General features: G+C 52.3%; 2 protein-coding genes and 1 long non-coding RNA gene across 17 annotated transcripts in view; 2 read left to right on the top strand and 1 right to left on the bottom strand.

Moving 5' to 3' along the window:
- Ptgis (prostaglandin I2 (prostacyclin) synthase) overlaps positions 1 to 1,470 on the top strand; it is a 48,957-nt gene extending 47,487 nt beyond the window's left edge. For both annotated transcript variants that reach the window (XM_030248627.1, NM_008968.4), the window contains exon 10: positions 1,196 to 1,470. In XM_030248627.1, coding sequence (XP_030104487.1) covers positions 1,196 to 1,340 — 145 coding nt within the window. In that variant the 3' untranslated portion in view covers positions 1,341 to 1,470. The remainder of the gene's footprint in view (positions 1 to 1,195) is intronic.
- A 197-nt stretch (positions 1,471 to 1,667) lies between these two features.
- On the bottom strand, positions 1,668 to 15,637 carry 1110018N20Rik. 10 transcript variants are annotated; one of them, XR_001783560.2, is made up of 4 exons: positions 13,249 to 14,039; positions 9,622 to 12,834; positions 2,871 to 3,144; positions 1,668 to 2,450 (listed from the first exon to the last, which is right to left on the bottom strand). It is a non-coding gene; the product is annotated as an RIKEN cDNA 1110018N20 gene (long non-coding RNA). The 10 variants fall into 10 exon arrangements; XR_001783565.2 differs by lacking the exons at positions 1,668 to 2,450; positions 2,871 to 3,144 and adding an exon at positions 7,128 to 9,541 and having other exon boundaries at positions 9,622 to 9,717; positions 9,794 to 12,834; XR_001783562.2 differs by lacking the exons at positions 1,668 to 2,450; positions 2,871 to 3,144 and adding an exon at positions 7,128 to 9,541.
- Positions 14,592 to 15,725, top strand: part of Kcnb1 (potassium voltage gated channel, Shab-related subfamily, member 1) — a 94,104-nt gene continuing 92,970 nt past the window's right edge. For 4 of the 5 annotated variants that reach the window (XR_001781070.2, XR_374417.3, XR_374418.3 and 1 more), the window contains exon 1: positions 14,592 to 14,843. The gene's annotated coding sequence lies outside the window, so the exon portion shown is untranslated. Of the gene's footprint in view, positions 14,844 to 15,138; positions 15,341 to 15,725 lie in introns of those variants that run through there. The other variant, XM_017315733.2, reaches the window with a different exon arrangement.

The raw sequence follows: 15,725 nt of genomic DNA, 5'->3' as shown, positions 1-15,725 counted from the left end.
CTGTGGCTGGAGGATGAACCAGCACTCGAGCAAATTTGCGGTTTGCAGTCTGCTCATGTCTGCGCCCTCGCACACCGACCGTATCAGGACAGACTCTCTCGCTCGAGTCAGGACTTATGACAGAATTTTACTAGCAGTTCTTGCTCCTATCCATTTAGGGACAGACAAAACAGATGCTGGGTTTAACATGGTTAGCGTGGTACTTTGCTCATGCCCTCTCAACAAATGAGTGAATTTGCTGTTACCCCAGACCCTGTGATCTCCCTGCTAGGAAGATCCAATGGCGGCATCGATAGTTCTAACCATTGGGTGCTCAGGTAGTAAGACTCCTGTCTCAGGTAACCCCACCCCTCCAGAGCTGGCAGAGACACGGCCTATCTTTACTCCTTTGACCCCACAGGAGAACCAAGCCCCCAAGTGGAAACAGACCCTGGCGAGGGTCACTTTCCCTTAAGTCCTGTGGTCTGGCTTATCCACTCACCTGCTCCTCTCTCAGTAAAACGAGAAAGTCTTTGCTGTGTGCTCAGTGTGGCTTTGGGTCCCTGAATTGAGGTGAGGGACAGTGGTGAGGCCCAGGACAATCAGAATCACTATTGACTTATAGGGCAGACCTGTCGTTGTGTCACTGAGACACTGAGAGCATCCTAGATATGGCAGCTTTATGTGTCTCCAGAAGGTGGTGGTAGAGAGTGCTGCCTGACAAAGGTGGCCCTTGGTGACATTTCTGTCCCATGGTGATGGTAAGAAGTCTTGAGGAAGGGGTGCAGGTTTTAATCTTACAGACACTCCTGGTAAGCACAGCCCAGCCAGGGATGACTTAGTTCTTAGCTTAGGGAAAGAGCTGCAGGCTTATGGAGAGGCAAGAAGAATCTTGTCACCATGCACACTGTGTCACCATGCACACTGATGCATCTGGGACTCAGGACTACCCAAGTGTGTGTGTGTGGTTAGAGACACATGGTTGGGGCCCTCCCTCGCTCTGGCTGCTCCAGCATCTGCAGATGATGCTGTAGGCGGGAGAGCTAGAGATTCACACTCTGACTCTTAGGGGTTATGACATAGAAATGGTTGCCACGGACACAGCCACTGAACTTGAGCTAGCCTCCCCTTACCCCGGCCTGCCAAGGTCAGAGCAGCACAGCCTGCAGCGCCCCAGACTGAGCAGCACAGCCCACAGCGCCCCCTCTCTCTGTAGATTTGTCGTCCTACTGCTGACTCATTTCGACCTGGAGCTGGGCAGCGAGGACACAGAGGTTCCTGAGTTTGACCTCAGCAGATATGGCTTCGGTCTGATGCAGCCAGAGGAAGACGTGCCCATCCGGTACCGTGCCAGGCTGTGACCTATGGAGCAGACTCACCTGGGGCCTTCTGACTTCCTGTTGTTCCTCTAGAATGCTATGTCCAGCGGAGGGGACACTGAGGACAGTGAGAGCAGGAAAAGCTAATAAAAGCTCTGTATCTCGCTGTGAAGACTTGCTTCCAAATCGGGCTGTCTGTGTTCTAGGTTCACCTGTGCTTCCAGTCCCTTGGTGTGCCCATGGTTCACATCTCCTTGCCCCTGACTCTCAGAGCAAGCACTGTCCCCTCCTTTGGTAGCTGGTGTAGTCCAGGCCTTGGCCAACATGGCAGACATGGGTCCTTAGAGGACCCATGTGGATTTGTCAGTGTGTGTATTACTCTAAGTCTTATCCCCAGATCTTTAAAGAGACATGGCCCCTTTTCATGTGGATGCCCAGGAAGGTACATCGTTCTTTATTGATTCGCAGTAGGTAGCAGGGTTTTCCTTGTGCTAAGACTAGGATAGGGGCATGGCAGCAAGATTTGGCCCTGTGAGATGTCTGGAGAGCCAGTCTAGAGAGTCTATCCCCTGTATCCCAGCATTCAAGCCTTGCTACAGTGTATACCAGTCTGCAAGATGGTTTTGTTCAGCCTGCACGTTAAAAATCAGCATAGGGAAGCAGGCGAGATGGCTCAGTGGGTAAGAGCATTGACTGCACTTTCAGAGGTCCTGTGGCTTGCAAGCCTCCCTTGTGACACTGGCTGCCCTGGAACTCACTCTGTAGACCAGGCTGGCCTTGAACTCAGAGATCCTGCCTCAGTGCCACCACGCCCAGCGTCCCGAGTACCTTGAAATGCTGAGACGGGCACAGCAGATACATATTTTCGTTCCTCGCAGCATCTTAGAGAAGATGGAGTGTTATGCCAGCTTTCCAGATGAGAATGCTAGCTCAGAGAGGTCAAGTGACTTGCCTGGGGTCACACAGCTCTTGCCAGTAGAGCTCAGCCTACACACCTCTCCTAGAAGCAGATGTTGGGTGGGCAGTTTGTTCTTCATTCCGAGGGCTTTAGGGGTGGCAGTGGGACACTTCTGTTTGGCACTGGAGAGCTGACAGCCAGAGACACCCAAGCGTGGTGCAGACACATCTGTGATGAGGTCCTTTTATCTTTAGCTGGAAAGACAGAGAATAGCCTGAGCCTGGGTGTTCCAGGGGCTCATCTCTTGGAGCAGGGCTGGGGCTCGGAGGCTTCCCTGGCCCTGGGTCTCCAGGCACCCTCAGGATTCCCAGATAGACAGTGTGATTGGCAGGAGTCTGGGTATCCCCAGGGAAACCCATATTCATGCTTGGGTGACCCCCCACTGCTGCCTTCTTCTTATCTTCACAGGAAATCAGAGCTGGCAAGCCTCCTGTGGGAGGATGAGCCCGTTTCCATGGCAACCCCCAGTTGCCTCCTCGCGGCTGGAAGGGGAGGAAGAAAGTGGCAGAAATAGCTGCTGAAGGTCTCACAGGCTTCGGTCCTGGTGTGCTAGGGGAAGCCCTTCAGAGCCCCATCCTAATTGAATCAGCCTGGGCTGTCCCCACGATGCTCACCTGTGCTGCGTGAAGGGCTGGTTCCCCTTAAAGGTGACAGCTCCCGGCTCCTCCGTGGTTAAGGGCAGGCAGCTCCGGTGGAGACCTGAGATGCTGAGGCAGCACTTGGGGGATGATGTTCATGCATGCCCTCATTTTAATTCCCTCCATCTCTCGTTTCTTTCTTGTATAACAGGCTGGGATTTTAGCTCGGTTGGTAGAGTGATTGGCTAGCACGCACAAAATCCTGAGTTCATCTCCAGTTCCTCCTAAATTGGGTTATGGTGGCGCACGCCTGTAATCCCCAGCAAGGTGGAGGCAGGAGGATTAGGGATTCAAAAGTCATACTTGGCTACACAGCGAGTTGAAGTCAGCCTGGGATACACAATCCTGTCTGAAGGAAGAGGAAGGGCCGGAAGAGTTGGTAGCTTAGAAAAGAGGAGATGAGTTAGCCACCTGCACAGGCAGGATCTCAGCTCTCCATGCCTGGCTGGAGTCAGTACTACCAGATGAGTGGCACCGTCTTCAGTTTGCTCTGATGGTGTGTTCCCTGGGCCATCTCCCCATGTTTCTGCTGGCAGGAGTGGGCTTCTCTCACCCACATTGAACTGTGAAGTATAAACCAGGCCCTGGACAGTGGAGGTCAAGACTGTGGGTGCCGGAGCCTGTGTTCTCAGGTTAAATGAACCAGTGACCTGGCTGGCTGAAGGCCTCGGCCATGTCTCTCCCCTCAGTTTTCTCATTGGTGACCTCAAAGTGGGTGAGGGGGCCAAAAGAGGGGTCTGGTAGCCCAGCGTCCAGATAGAGCAGCCAACCATGAGCATCGATCCCAGACACTGGTTTCGAAGCTTTTCTGAGACAGGGTTTCTCTGTGTAGCCCTGGCTGTCCTGGAACTCACTTTGTAGACCAGGCTGACCTCGAACTCAGAAATCGCCTGCCTCTGCCTCCCGAGTGCTGAGATTAAAGGGGTGTGCCACCACACCGGGCTCGCTTTTGCCATTTTTTTAATAAACACAGAGTCATGGTGTGTTCCGTGAGCAGCCTAGTGGTTACCCTTTGCTGTTTCAACACAGCCCCTAAGCCTCCTGTCATGCTGTCAGATGGACGTGCACCCATTAAAGCGGCCTTGCTTATGAACGGCCTCTGGGTGATTCTAGAGAGGGAACTTCTGGGTCTGGGGGTGAGGTCATCTGCTGGGAGGTGAACTGGAAGTGCTAGCCCATCTGGTCTCATCCTGGGAGCTTGTGAACAGCAAGGGCTATAGAATGGGAAACTTGGCGGGGGTGTTAAGACGAGAGATGGGAGGGGAGGTGAATAAGAGGGAGCACTGGCCAAGGACTGTAGAGGGGAGAAGAGGCAGGAGAGACACCAGGTCACAGGGCAGGGGAGCCCAGTAGCTCTCACTAAAATGAATTAGGAACATCATTAGATCTCTGTTCTTTTGCTGACTGCTTTTCTGTGTCTTGGAGTTCCCTGGCTCCTTTGGAGAGAAGGGAGATCAGCTTACCTTTAATGGCTCTGTTGGAAGCCTGCCCCTTGTTTGTTCCTGTGCTCTATCATCTTTTGGCCCTACACCCTGGAAGTCAACATCCTGACCACAAGAGGCTTCCTCTGTGGAGACATTCCCGAGGCACCCATACCTCTCTCCAGGGAGAGAACTCAGGAGACCACGCTGGGGTCTCACAGCGCACAGTGTGCACAAAGCATTAGAATGTGCAAAGCCTACCACGCCATTGATGGTGGTGGATGGGAAGGTTCAAGGATGGTTGAGGGGAATGCGAATGGGTAGACAGATCCGAAGGTGGATGGATGGGTGAGTGGGGCGGGACATGAAGAGTTGGGGTGGGTGAGGGGTTGCCGGAGTGGAGAAGTGGGTAGATAAATACACTGTGTGGTGGAAGGATAGATGGATGGATGGTGGATGAGTGGATAGATGGATGGATAGGCAAACAGGTGGGTGGGTGATAGATGGGCATGTTTAAGGATAAGTGGAGTGTTGGTAGAAAGACATGGGCAATAGGATGGGTGGACAGGAGGGAAGATGGGTAGTGTTTAGGATCCGTGAATGGATGGAGAGACAGAGGAGAGAGTGGGTAGATGCTGGGTGGGGCTTAGCGACTGAGACCACGGAGGAGGGATGCTCAGGTCTGTGGGTAGGTGACAGACGAAGAAGGATCAGATACTCTTTGGTTTGTTCAAAAATCAGGGACTTGGGCCAGGAAACCCAGGGCTTGATAAAGACAAGCCGACTCAGAAAGAAAAGAGCAGGCATTGGAGCTGAGTCCGGTGGTGCAAGTCCAGAATCCCAGCTACTCATGCAACTGAGGCAGGAGGATAGCAAGTTTGGGGCCAGTCAGGGCTATGTGGAGGGGCTAGACTCAGAGAGTGGGTCACACCTAACAGTGTGATGGCTTCATTGATTCTTCCTCAGTGGCTGGTGCAAGGGGAGAGAAAGATCCTTCGATGGGGTCAGACAGAGACCCTCGTATGGTGTCTGATATATAGTATGTACTGAACTGATCCAGTCACTGTGGATCGAGCACTATCCCGTTCTTCCCCCAGCAGCCTTGCCGGGTGGAACCTGCTCTGTTCATTGTCATGTTGATTATGTAGTATGACAAAGGGACAACAAATGCAGCATGACAAAGGGACAACTGAGAGAGGACAAGTCTAGCAGATGGGGCCATCCCCAGGGCTGCAGGGGTCCAATGTAGCATGGAATCTGATATGGAATGATGTCCCCATGTCCCCTGAGTCTCTAAGGACTCCCCTGTTCATCCTCATTCTCTATGAAGGAGTTCATGCATGAGCTGTGTGTGTGTGTGTGTGTGTGTGTGTGAGTGTGTGTGTGTGCAGGGGCAGGGGGTATGGTATTCATTAGCCTTGCTCTACCCAGAATCTCCAAGAAACCTGAGCAGGCCGCTCCGTGGACATAAATGATGGATGCTATCATGGAATCTGGAGATCAGACTTCAAACAGCTGAGCCTCTTGCCAGCACTGGTCAGAGGGAGCAGCGTGGATGGATCTCGGCTGCTCCCAGGAAGATACCGGGCCGGCGAGACCCCAGCAGACAGTTTAAGAGGGCAGTGGCCAGGAGTCAGATGGTCTGGTGTTGGACCCTGGCTGCACGGAGATGCTGTCCCTTTCTGGAATGTCGTGGTTCTGCTTGGCTTTAAATCAGAGGGCTATGCCATGTCTGCGTCCCTTCTTTATAAACATTCCAAGTTGTAGTTCATTTTCCCTCCCTCCCCCCTTCATCCCTCCTCCTCCTCCCTCCCTCCCTCTCTGCTTCATCCCCCCTCCTCCCTCCCTTCCTCCTTCCCCCTTCCTCCCCACTTCATCCCTCCTCCTCCTCCCTCCCTCTCTGCTTCCTCCCCCTCCTCCCTCCCTTCCTCTTTCCCCCTTCCTCCCCACTTCATCCCTCCTCCTCCTCCTCCTCCCTTCCTCCCTCTCTGCTTCATCCCTCCTCCTCCTCCCTTCCTCCCTCTCTGCTTCATCTCCCCTCCTCCCTCCCTCCCTTCCTCCCTCCCCCTTCCTCCCCGATTCATCCCTCCTCCTCCCTTCCTCCCTCTCTGCTTCATCCCTCCTCCTCCTCCCTCCCTCCCTCTCTGCTTCATCCCTCCTCCTCCCTCTCTTCCTCCTCCCTTTCCTCACCCCCCCATTACTCCTCCCTCCCTCTCTCTTTTCCTGTTTCTTCGGCATGTTTGAGACAGACTCTCATATAGCCCAGGATGGTCTTGAACTCAGTATTTAAGCAAAAGTGACTTTGAGTCTTTATCATGATGTTAATTAATTAATTAATTAATTAATGTGTGTGTGGGGGTGTCTGTGCACTACATGTATGCTTGGTGTCCACAGGGTGAGAAGAGGGCAGCAGATCTCGAAATGGAATTACAGCGGATTGTGACTTTGAACTTCTGATTCTCCTGCCTCTGCCTCCTGAGTGCTGGGAATGCAGGTTTCTCCCAGCTTCTCTCTCTCTCTCTTTTTTAAAGATTTATTTTATTTAATTATGTATGCGTGAAGGTGTGCACATGAGTGCAGGTACCCAAGGGGGGATGGCGGTGTCAGATCCCCTCGAGCTGGTGCTAACAGGCAGTTGTACACTCTTTGATGAGGCTGCTGAGAATCAAACTCGGGTCCCCTGTGAGAGTGGCGACTGCTCTCAACCACTGAGCCACCTCTCCAGCCCTCCTTGCCTGATTCCCGAACATCTAAATTCTTTTCAAGCTAAGAAAATTTCTGGTCTGTGGAGAGAGGGCTGTCACTGCTTTAGGTTTTTTTTTTTTTTTTTTTTTTTTTTTTTGGATGTAGGTGGCAGACGGACAGCTGGCAGGACGAGAGGAGTTACTTCATGTTCACATAACTTGAAAGCCAGTGGCTCTGGCTCCAGGCATGGCTGGATTCAGGAGTCCCAATGATAAGATTCCATTCCACTCTACCTTACCCTGAGATGATGGTATTTCCAGGCAGCCTCGGGAAGGATAAGAGCTTTGCTTGTTGGTTTGTTGGTTTGTTTGTCTTAACTACCCTGGTCACCTTACTTTCAACATGTGTTCATGAAGACAGCTGTCTGGTGTGGCAGTGTCCCTTCTGTAAAACCGGAGCACCTTATGCCCCGGGGACAGAGAGCCTCCATGCTGAGAATTGGTGGGAGGAGCCCCTCCCAATTCCACTCCCCAGTCCGAATTTCTACATGGATTAGTCAAGCCTTCTCAGAACCTTTATTTACTTATTCTGTTATTTATTTGTGTGTGGTATGTTTTGGGCATGTTAACACATGTTCACATGTATGTGCATGCGAATGTCAGAGATCAATGCCAGGTGCCTTCCACAACCACGCTGTCCTCGGGGTCAAAGAGTACTTCTCACTGAACATGGAGCTTGCTGATTCTGCTGGGCCAGCGGGCCAGTGAACTTCACGAATCGCCAGCTCCTGCCTAGCACTGGGATTACAGGTGGTAACGGACAGTCCCAGCTCTTCTTTGTGTGTCCTGGGGACCTGAACTCAGGCCCTCATGCTGGTGCACGAACACTTGGCTGACACAGTCGTCCGTCTCCTCACTCACCAGCTAAGCATTCTGGTTACTTGGGTTGAGCTAGACACACAAGCCCCTCCCTTAGTAAAACCCAGCTGCCTTAGTGACCTGCAGTTGACCAGACAAAGCCATTGGTGGTAAAAGGCTTTTAAAACTCCTCATGGACCGCAGGGATAGCTCCGTGGCTAAGAGCACTGGCTGATCTTCCAGAAGACCTGGGTTCTATTCCCAGCACCCACGTGGTGGCTCACAACCATCTGTAAGTCCAGTTCCAGGGATCCAATGCTCTCTTCTGACCTGCACATGGTACACAGTCATATGTGCTGGCAAGCCACCCACACACATAACATTTAATTAAAAAAATTCTCAGCTGGGCGGTGGTGGCGCACGCCTTTAATCCCAGCACTCGGGAGGCTGAGGCAGGCGGATTTCTGAGTTCGAGGCCAGCCTGGTCTACAAAGTGAGTTCTAGGACAGCCAGAGCTACACAGAGAAACCCTGTCTCGAAAAACCATAAAAAAAAAAAAAAATTCTCAGGCGCCCAGCATCAAACTCTGTCCTCCATACACATTCTTAGTTACACACAAATATACACAAAAGAGAATTTTTTAAAATTCCCCTCATAACCTAATAAAGCAGATACTGTTTCCATGGTTACTCATTTTGAGGATGGGAGCAGTACAGCTCAGAGAGGTGAGATCACTTGTCCAAAGTCATTCTTTTTTTTTTTTTTTTTTTTTTTTTTTTTTAAAGATTTATTTATTTATTATATGTAAGTACACTGTAGCTGTCTTCAGACACTCCAGAAGAGGGAGTCAGATCTTGTTACAGATGGTTGTGAGCCACCATGTGGTTGCTGGGATTTGAACTTCAAACCTTTGGAAGAGCAATCGGGTGCTCTTACCCACTGAGCCATCTCACCAGCCCCGTCCAAAGTCATTCTATGCCAGCTGCTCTGTCCCGAGCCCCCTCTCTTTGCCACGAGGTCACACTGCCACCCTAAGGAACCTTCCACGGACTCCTTGCTGAGTAAACACACAGACACAGGGCTGGATGGGGCCAGATGGGGCCAGATGGGGTCTGATGGGGCAGGTACCTCTGCCTGCACTTTCTGGTACAAGGGCAGCCAGGCATTGCTCCCCCCAAGATTGCAGCTAAACTTTGTGGCTGTTGCAGGGTGACCCAATCACACAGGGTCTTTGACATTGGCCTTAGGCTTGCAGAAGCATCTCTACAGATTCATCGCCACCTGTGGCTGGTGAAATGCCCACCACCTGATCCAGGGCTCATTATGTCAGTATGGATAATCGTAGGGACCTTCTTATGGGTCTCCTGAGACCACCTTGCATTGCTCAGCTCCCCTGGGGCCCTTTCCGATGGAGGGTCACTTAAGGAATCATTCTGTGTATGGTACAATGTTTAGTGACATCTCCTTGCCTTTACCAACCAGACAGCAGGAAGACTTCCCCCTCCCCCAGAGTTGTGATAACGAAATCCCTGTGCGGATGTTGTCACATGTCCTCTGGGACAAACAATGAAACATCTGCCTCCTTTGCAGGATGGTGGAGGGGAGTGTGCTTTCAAGCCAGGTTTCTTTCCAGAGACTGCAGTTTTCAAGGGTTCCCTGGGCATATGGAAGCTCTCACCCAGAGCTTGGGAATAAGAGATGACAGTCAGGGTTGTATGAATGTCTCTTCAGGACTCACTAAAAGAGGAGAGTTAATAAGCTCACCTTAAGGCAGAAGAGAAGAGAGAGCAGGCCTCATGAACTCAACATGTAGAACCCCTGCTACTTAGACCAGAAGGGCAGGCAGTGAGCTTGAGGGTGCTGCAGAAGGCAAAGGCAGCCCTTCAGACCAGTGTGGGAAAGTGGCTTGCCTCAAGAATGGTTTTCAGAAACCCACCTATAACCAGGCCTGGCAGTTGAGGCCTGTCATCCAGCTAGTCAGGAGGCTGAGGCAGGAGAATGGTTGTCAGAATTGAGGGCAAACATCGCTGTGAGCCATCTCACAGGCCCCTCAAATAATGTCCTGAAAACAAAAGATATCACAAGCAAAGAATTAATACTCACGTGGCAAAACAGAAGGTGTTTACAATGTCCAGGGTCAGCCTAGGTACTTAGCATCTAGATTACATAAGCAATCCCATAAACCAACAACTACAATAATAAGCATGATAATAGATACAACAACCATAACCGTAATAGTAACCATGGCAGCAGCCACCAACCATAACTATAACCATAGCAACCTCAGCAACAAACACCAACTAGAAGAACAACTATAACCACAACAACAGTCACATCAACAACAACCACAATCATAATAGCAACCACAGAAACAACCACCAACCATAACAATAAGGACAGCAACAACCATCAACCATAATAACAACATCAACCACAATCATAGCAACTAAATCCTAACAGCCACCACAGCAACAACCGTCAACCGTAATAACCATAATCAAAACAACAAACAACCACAGCAACAAATGTCAACCATAAATAACAACCACGACCATAACAGCAACCACAGCAACAACCACTTGTGACAGTAGCAACCACAATCAGAACAACAACCATAGTCATAACAACCAGTCAACCATAACAACTACACCCACAACCATAACAGTCATCACCAACACAACCAGAATCATAACAACCACCAAACAACCATAATAACAACCACAGCAACAACCACCAACCATAATAGCTACAACCACAATTATAATAATAGTCACCAGCACAACAGCAAAAACACTCTTAACAACTACAGTCAACAACTGTAAGCATCGCTACCACCATGACCACAACTATAACAACAGCCACTACTACAACTGTGAAGATACCCACAACAGTCAGCACCGTAAAAAGACCATAACAGCAACAACTCCCATAACAGCCACTGAAATCACCACAACAGCTCACACACACAAACACACATACATACAAGAACTTCAATGCCTATGGAGCAAACCTGAGATTCATTAATAGTCAATGAGAGGGATATTTCAATACACTGAGCTGTTTTCTGGCACACACTGGAGAGCCAAGGCTCCACTCTCTGGATAAAAGCTAATGGAGGCTAAGACTGGGGCTGGAGGACTCCCAGCACTTAGAGGAGATGTCACCAGAGGCAGTGGAGTCCCTGTGCACTTAGTTAAGAGTGTACACACCCTGGGACACATTGTTCCAAAGCCACAGGAAGCATGCTTACAAAGTCATCACATATGCAGGGCTGGGGACGCAGGGCTGGGACACAGTTCAGTTGATAGAGCACTTGCCTTGCATGCACTAAGAGCTGGGTTCAATCTAGGGCTGTGTAGACCAGGTGTGGTGGTCACGCCTGTAATCTCAGCACTGGGGAGGTGAAGGCAGGAGGATCAGAAATCCGAAACCATCTTTGGCTCTGTGGCCGAAGTTCAAGGCCAGCCTGGACTATGTGACCCTGTCTTGGGAAAAAAAAAATCTCTATGCTGGTCTGTGAGTTGATGTGAGAGGCTGCTCTCAGGTGCCTTCACTGAGTGACATGTGAGGAAGGGACACATTGTGAGGGCCAGTTTCCTGCTGAACCCACATCATCATGAGTAGATCTCCTGAAGATAAGAAACAATGTGGGGCTAAAGAGGTGGGTCACCAGTGAAGAGCACTGACTGTTCTTCCAAAGGACCCGGGTTCAAGTCCCAGCACTGACAAGGTGGCTTATACCTGTGTGTAACTCCAGTCCCAGGGCTTCCAACACCCTCACACAGACACACGCGAAGGCAAAATACCAATGAACATAAAACAAAATGAAAAGAGAAAAGAGTCAGAGTCACGGAACAGAGCACAGGGGTGCAGGCAAGTAATGCAGGTTTGTAGTCCCACATCACTCAGAGGGATAAGACTCACAGCATGGAGAGTTCAAATCCAGCCTGGGCTATACACTGAAATATTTTCTGGGGGAAATAAAAGGCAAAACAAATAACAACAGCAAAAAGCTATGAATTGTTTTTCAAAATCACACAGGAAAAAAAAAAACCCAAGAACATACTATCCACTCAGTAGATAACAGCTGCTGCCTATGAGGTAGGGAGTATGCTCTGGGGGGATGTGGGGGGACGAGGAATTCAGAATAAGTGGGCCTAGGGACAGGGCTGTCAGCAAAGCACTTGCCTCACAAACGCAAGCACCGGAGTTCAACCCCCAGAATACACGTTAAAACAAAACAAAACAAAACAAAACAAAACAACCAAACAACAAAACAGGCAGGGCAGTGAATGTTTTTATTCCCAGGGCGGGGCGGCAGAGGCAGGTGGATCTCTGGGGCTCACTAGCCAGCCAGCCTAGCCTGCTTGGAGAGTTCCCAGTCAATCAGAGAGGCTAGCTCAAAATAAAATAAAATAAAATAAAATAAAATAAAATAAAATAAAATAAAATAACTAGATAGATGGATGCCATCCAAGGAACAAGCCCATGGCTGACCTCTGACCTCCACAGGACACACACACACAGGTGTGCACATGTGTCCTCTGTAAGCTGGAATTTTCTGGAGGAACAGAATTGATGGGATCCCACATTTTCTATATTAAATATGAAACATTTTATATACCAAATATATTAGAGAATGCATGTCATCAGCTCACTCTGAAATAGTCTCAACACCGAGGCTGGGAATCCGGGAGCTGACTGGTCCTGGAGGTGCCTCAGTAGTCATCAATCCTGCACCAAAAATCTGCAAGTTCTTGGAGACTTGAAGGTCCTTGGTCCAGGATGGAAACCTGAAATGGCTGCTGCTTCTGTTTTCAGTGGAGGAATCGTCTTCGTCGTCATCGTCATCATCATCGTCCAACGCTTCAAGCAAGAGGCCAGGCCAGGCCAACAAGGGCAAGTGGTCTTCCTTCTTCCACACTATTTAATCTGGTCCCCCACTAGCAGATGCTACCCACATTCTGGTCAGTCCTCCTACATCAATTAAAGCAATTAAGACAATTCTTTAGGTGAGGCTGTTTGCTCGGGTGACTTTAATTTGTGGTGAGTTGACACCAACCCTAACCCTCTCTCTCACACACGCACATAGGGACGCAAGGGAAGGAAAACAAATCTTACATTGTCCTTTTTGTTGTTGTTTTTTGAGACAGGGTTTCTCTGTGTAGCCCTGGTTGTCCTAGAATGGGCTCTGTGGACCAGGCTAGCCTCAAACTCACAGAGACCTGCCTGCCTCTGCTTCCTGAGTGCTAAGTCTTGTATTTTTCTATGCTGTTACTGTGGTGGCCAGGGAGGCGTATGGCTGTCCCTCATTTGCCCTTGGCCTCTAGCCTAGACACAACTCCATGTGGAACTCCTCTTACCTCCCCACATCTATCACTCCCTTCTTACCATGGTGGTAGAGTCTGTCCTCACTTCTGAGAGGCCCTGCTGAGCTCCTGGGTTACGCTCTCAGCATGGCCTCCCCTGCTCCCATGACTCCCCAGTAGTACTCATGATTGACCGAAGCTTTCTCCTTTAAAACGAACAAACAAAAAAAATGCTTGTTTTTCTTCAGTGTTGGGCAAACTGAGAAGAGGAGGGAGGGGCTGAGCCAGAACTATCAGGCCAGAGCAAGGGAAAACCCGTGGAGGCTTTACTCCACTGACAACCGCATTCAGTTTGGGAAATGGAACATTCATTCTGACAGCCTTGGCACTGTAGATAGAGGAGGGATGGGGGAGCTGGGAGCAGAGGTCACAGGGAGAGAAGCTGGGAAGGGAACTGACCAGAGTGAATGGTTCTTACAAACAGTTTTGCGTGATGCAGTGCAAAGGAACCCAGGTGGAGATGGGAAAGCCTTACCTTGGGGCACCATGTCCCACTAAGTTCCCCCCCCCTCCAGGACAAGGTTCTCTGCTGCATCTCTAACTCCTTAACACCGCACAACAGATACGTGTGTCAGAGAACAAACCAGCCGAGCCCAAGTGTGGCTGACAGAGGGATACCTGACCCCTTCTGCATGCAACCCTGCCTACAGTCACTCCGGAACCTGCCGGCCCCACCGCACAGGGTGAGGCAGGGCCAGTGGATCTCTCGGTTGAGCCTCGACCCTCGGCAGTCTAGAAGCAGCTGTCCAAGTTAGCACCCATGGGTGAGTGACTAACAAGGCCCGGCAAACTCTGAGTCTTCCCTGGCCCTTCACCTGGCCTTATGTTTCTCCTCAACAGCTACCACCCAGCTGCCCACCTCTTTTGCCTGTTGGTTTGTTAATTGGTGTAATATCCACCTTCCTCCAGAATCTAGAATTTGATTTTGTAGAATCTGGAATGGAATCAAAGCAAGGGCTATTTAAAATTGCCACCTGCCTTCTCCAGCTTTCCCATCCTCCCAGCTTCTAGCCTGTCTGACATAGTCTTCCAATTCTGTTTACAGTCGCTCTCCAGGGAGCCCGGCGACCCAGAGGCTAGTTGGCTTCGCAACTGTATCTCCCACGCCCGTCCTACGTGCAGCGCATGCATGCAGTAGGCGCTCAGCCTCGTGGTGGCCAGGACGCAGTCAAGCAGCCCGGGTGGGCCCCGCGGCCTGAGCCAGGGCCGGGCCGGGCACGGAGGGGTTAAGCCGCGCGCGTTTCCGACCCGCAGGTGGCGCCGTCCCGCCTCGGTGCCACTCGCCGCGCTCCGAAGTGCGGGACAGAATCGCGGCGAGCGCGGAGCCGAAGCTCAGCCCGACTTGTTGATCTCGCGCAGGCAGCCGCGGCCGCCGCCGAGCCGAGCCGGAGCCCGAGGTGGAGGCGGAGGCGCCGCCGATCGCCCGGGCCGCGCCGTCCCTGCGCCCCGCAGAGCGCCCCGCCCGCGCCCCGCAGCCCCGGCGCCGCCCTCCCGCCCGCCCGGCCGGCCCGGGTAGGCCTAGCCCGGCCCCGGGACCGCCGCTGCCGCGGGCGGGGGCGCGGGCGGGCGGCCGGCGAGATGCGCGCGGCGCGGCCCCGGGAGGCGGCCACCCTGGGGGTGAGTGTGGCGGGGTAGGGGGGTGGCGCGGGCCCACCCCGGGGCTGGGGGCGGGGCGTGTGCCCCGCGGGCTGTAGGGCCCGGGAACCCCCCGAAATCACCGGTGCGTGGCGGGAGGAGGGCACGCTCCGAAAGGCCAGAAGATTCCGCTGGTTTCCCCGCCTCCCACCTCCCCCACCCCTTCTCTTCCGAGCCCGGGCAAAGGCGCAGAACCCGGAGTTATAAAAAGCCATCGCCGGGAGGAGCGAGGAGGAGGAGCGGGAGGAGGGGGAGGAGGAGAAAGAGAGGAGGAGGGGCAGGAGGGGAGCACCGAGCAGGCGGATCCCGAGGACTCCGCGCCCCTCCTGCGCTAGAGTGGGGAGGGGGCGCACAAGGAGGTGCAGACCCCGCTGGCTTGGCTCCTTCGACCCTCACCTGGTCTCCGGAGCGGTCTCGGGTCCTGGTGTTGTGAGGAGTGGGGTCGCCCCAGGACAGGGCAGCCTGGTGGCCTCCGACAGGTGGGCATCTGGTAGCCTCCACAGTCCTCACTCGGCCCAAAATCTTCTAAGATTTAGAAAAAGCAAGCCCAATGCCATCGTTATGCTCCCACCCAAAATCTTGACTATCTTGGGGTGGGAGGAGATGAGAACTCACTAAAGAGAGAAAGAAAGTTCTCCCTGCCTCTCCCTTGCCTCCCAATTGCGGGGGCCAGGTTGGGCTCTCCAGCCCGAGAGCAGGGAGTTTCAGCACTCGACGGGACGGACAGCGCCCCGGGCGGCCGGATTGCGCCAGGGCGGGGGTGGGGCTTCCTGGGAGCCTCCTGGGGGCCTCTCCCGCCTGGAGGGCCACCCCTCCCTTCGTCCTGGGGTGGGGCTGACTTCAGCACCGGCGGGAGGAACAGCA

Source organism: Mus musculus, chromosome 2, assembly GCF_000001635.26.
Source record: "Mus musculus strain C57BL/6J chromosome 2, GRCm38.p6 C57BL/6J".
In the NCBI taxonomy this organism is placed as follows: Eukaryota; Metazoa; Chordata; class Mammalia; order Rodentia; family Muridae; genus Mus; species Mus musculus.
Note: the sequence above shows the minus strand (reverse complement) of the source record. Positions and strands in the feature narration are given on the sequence as shown.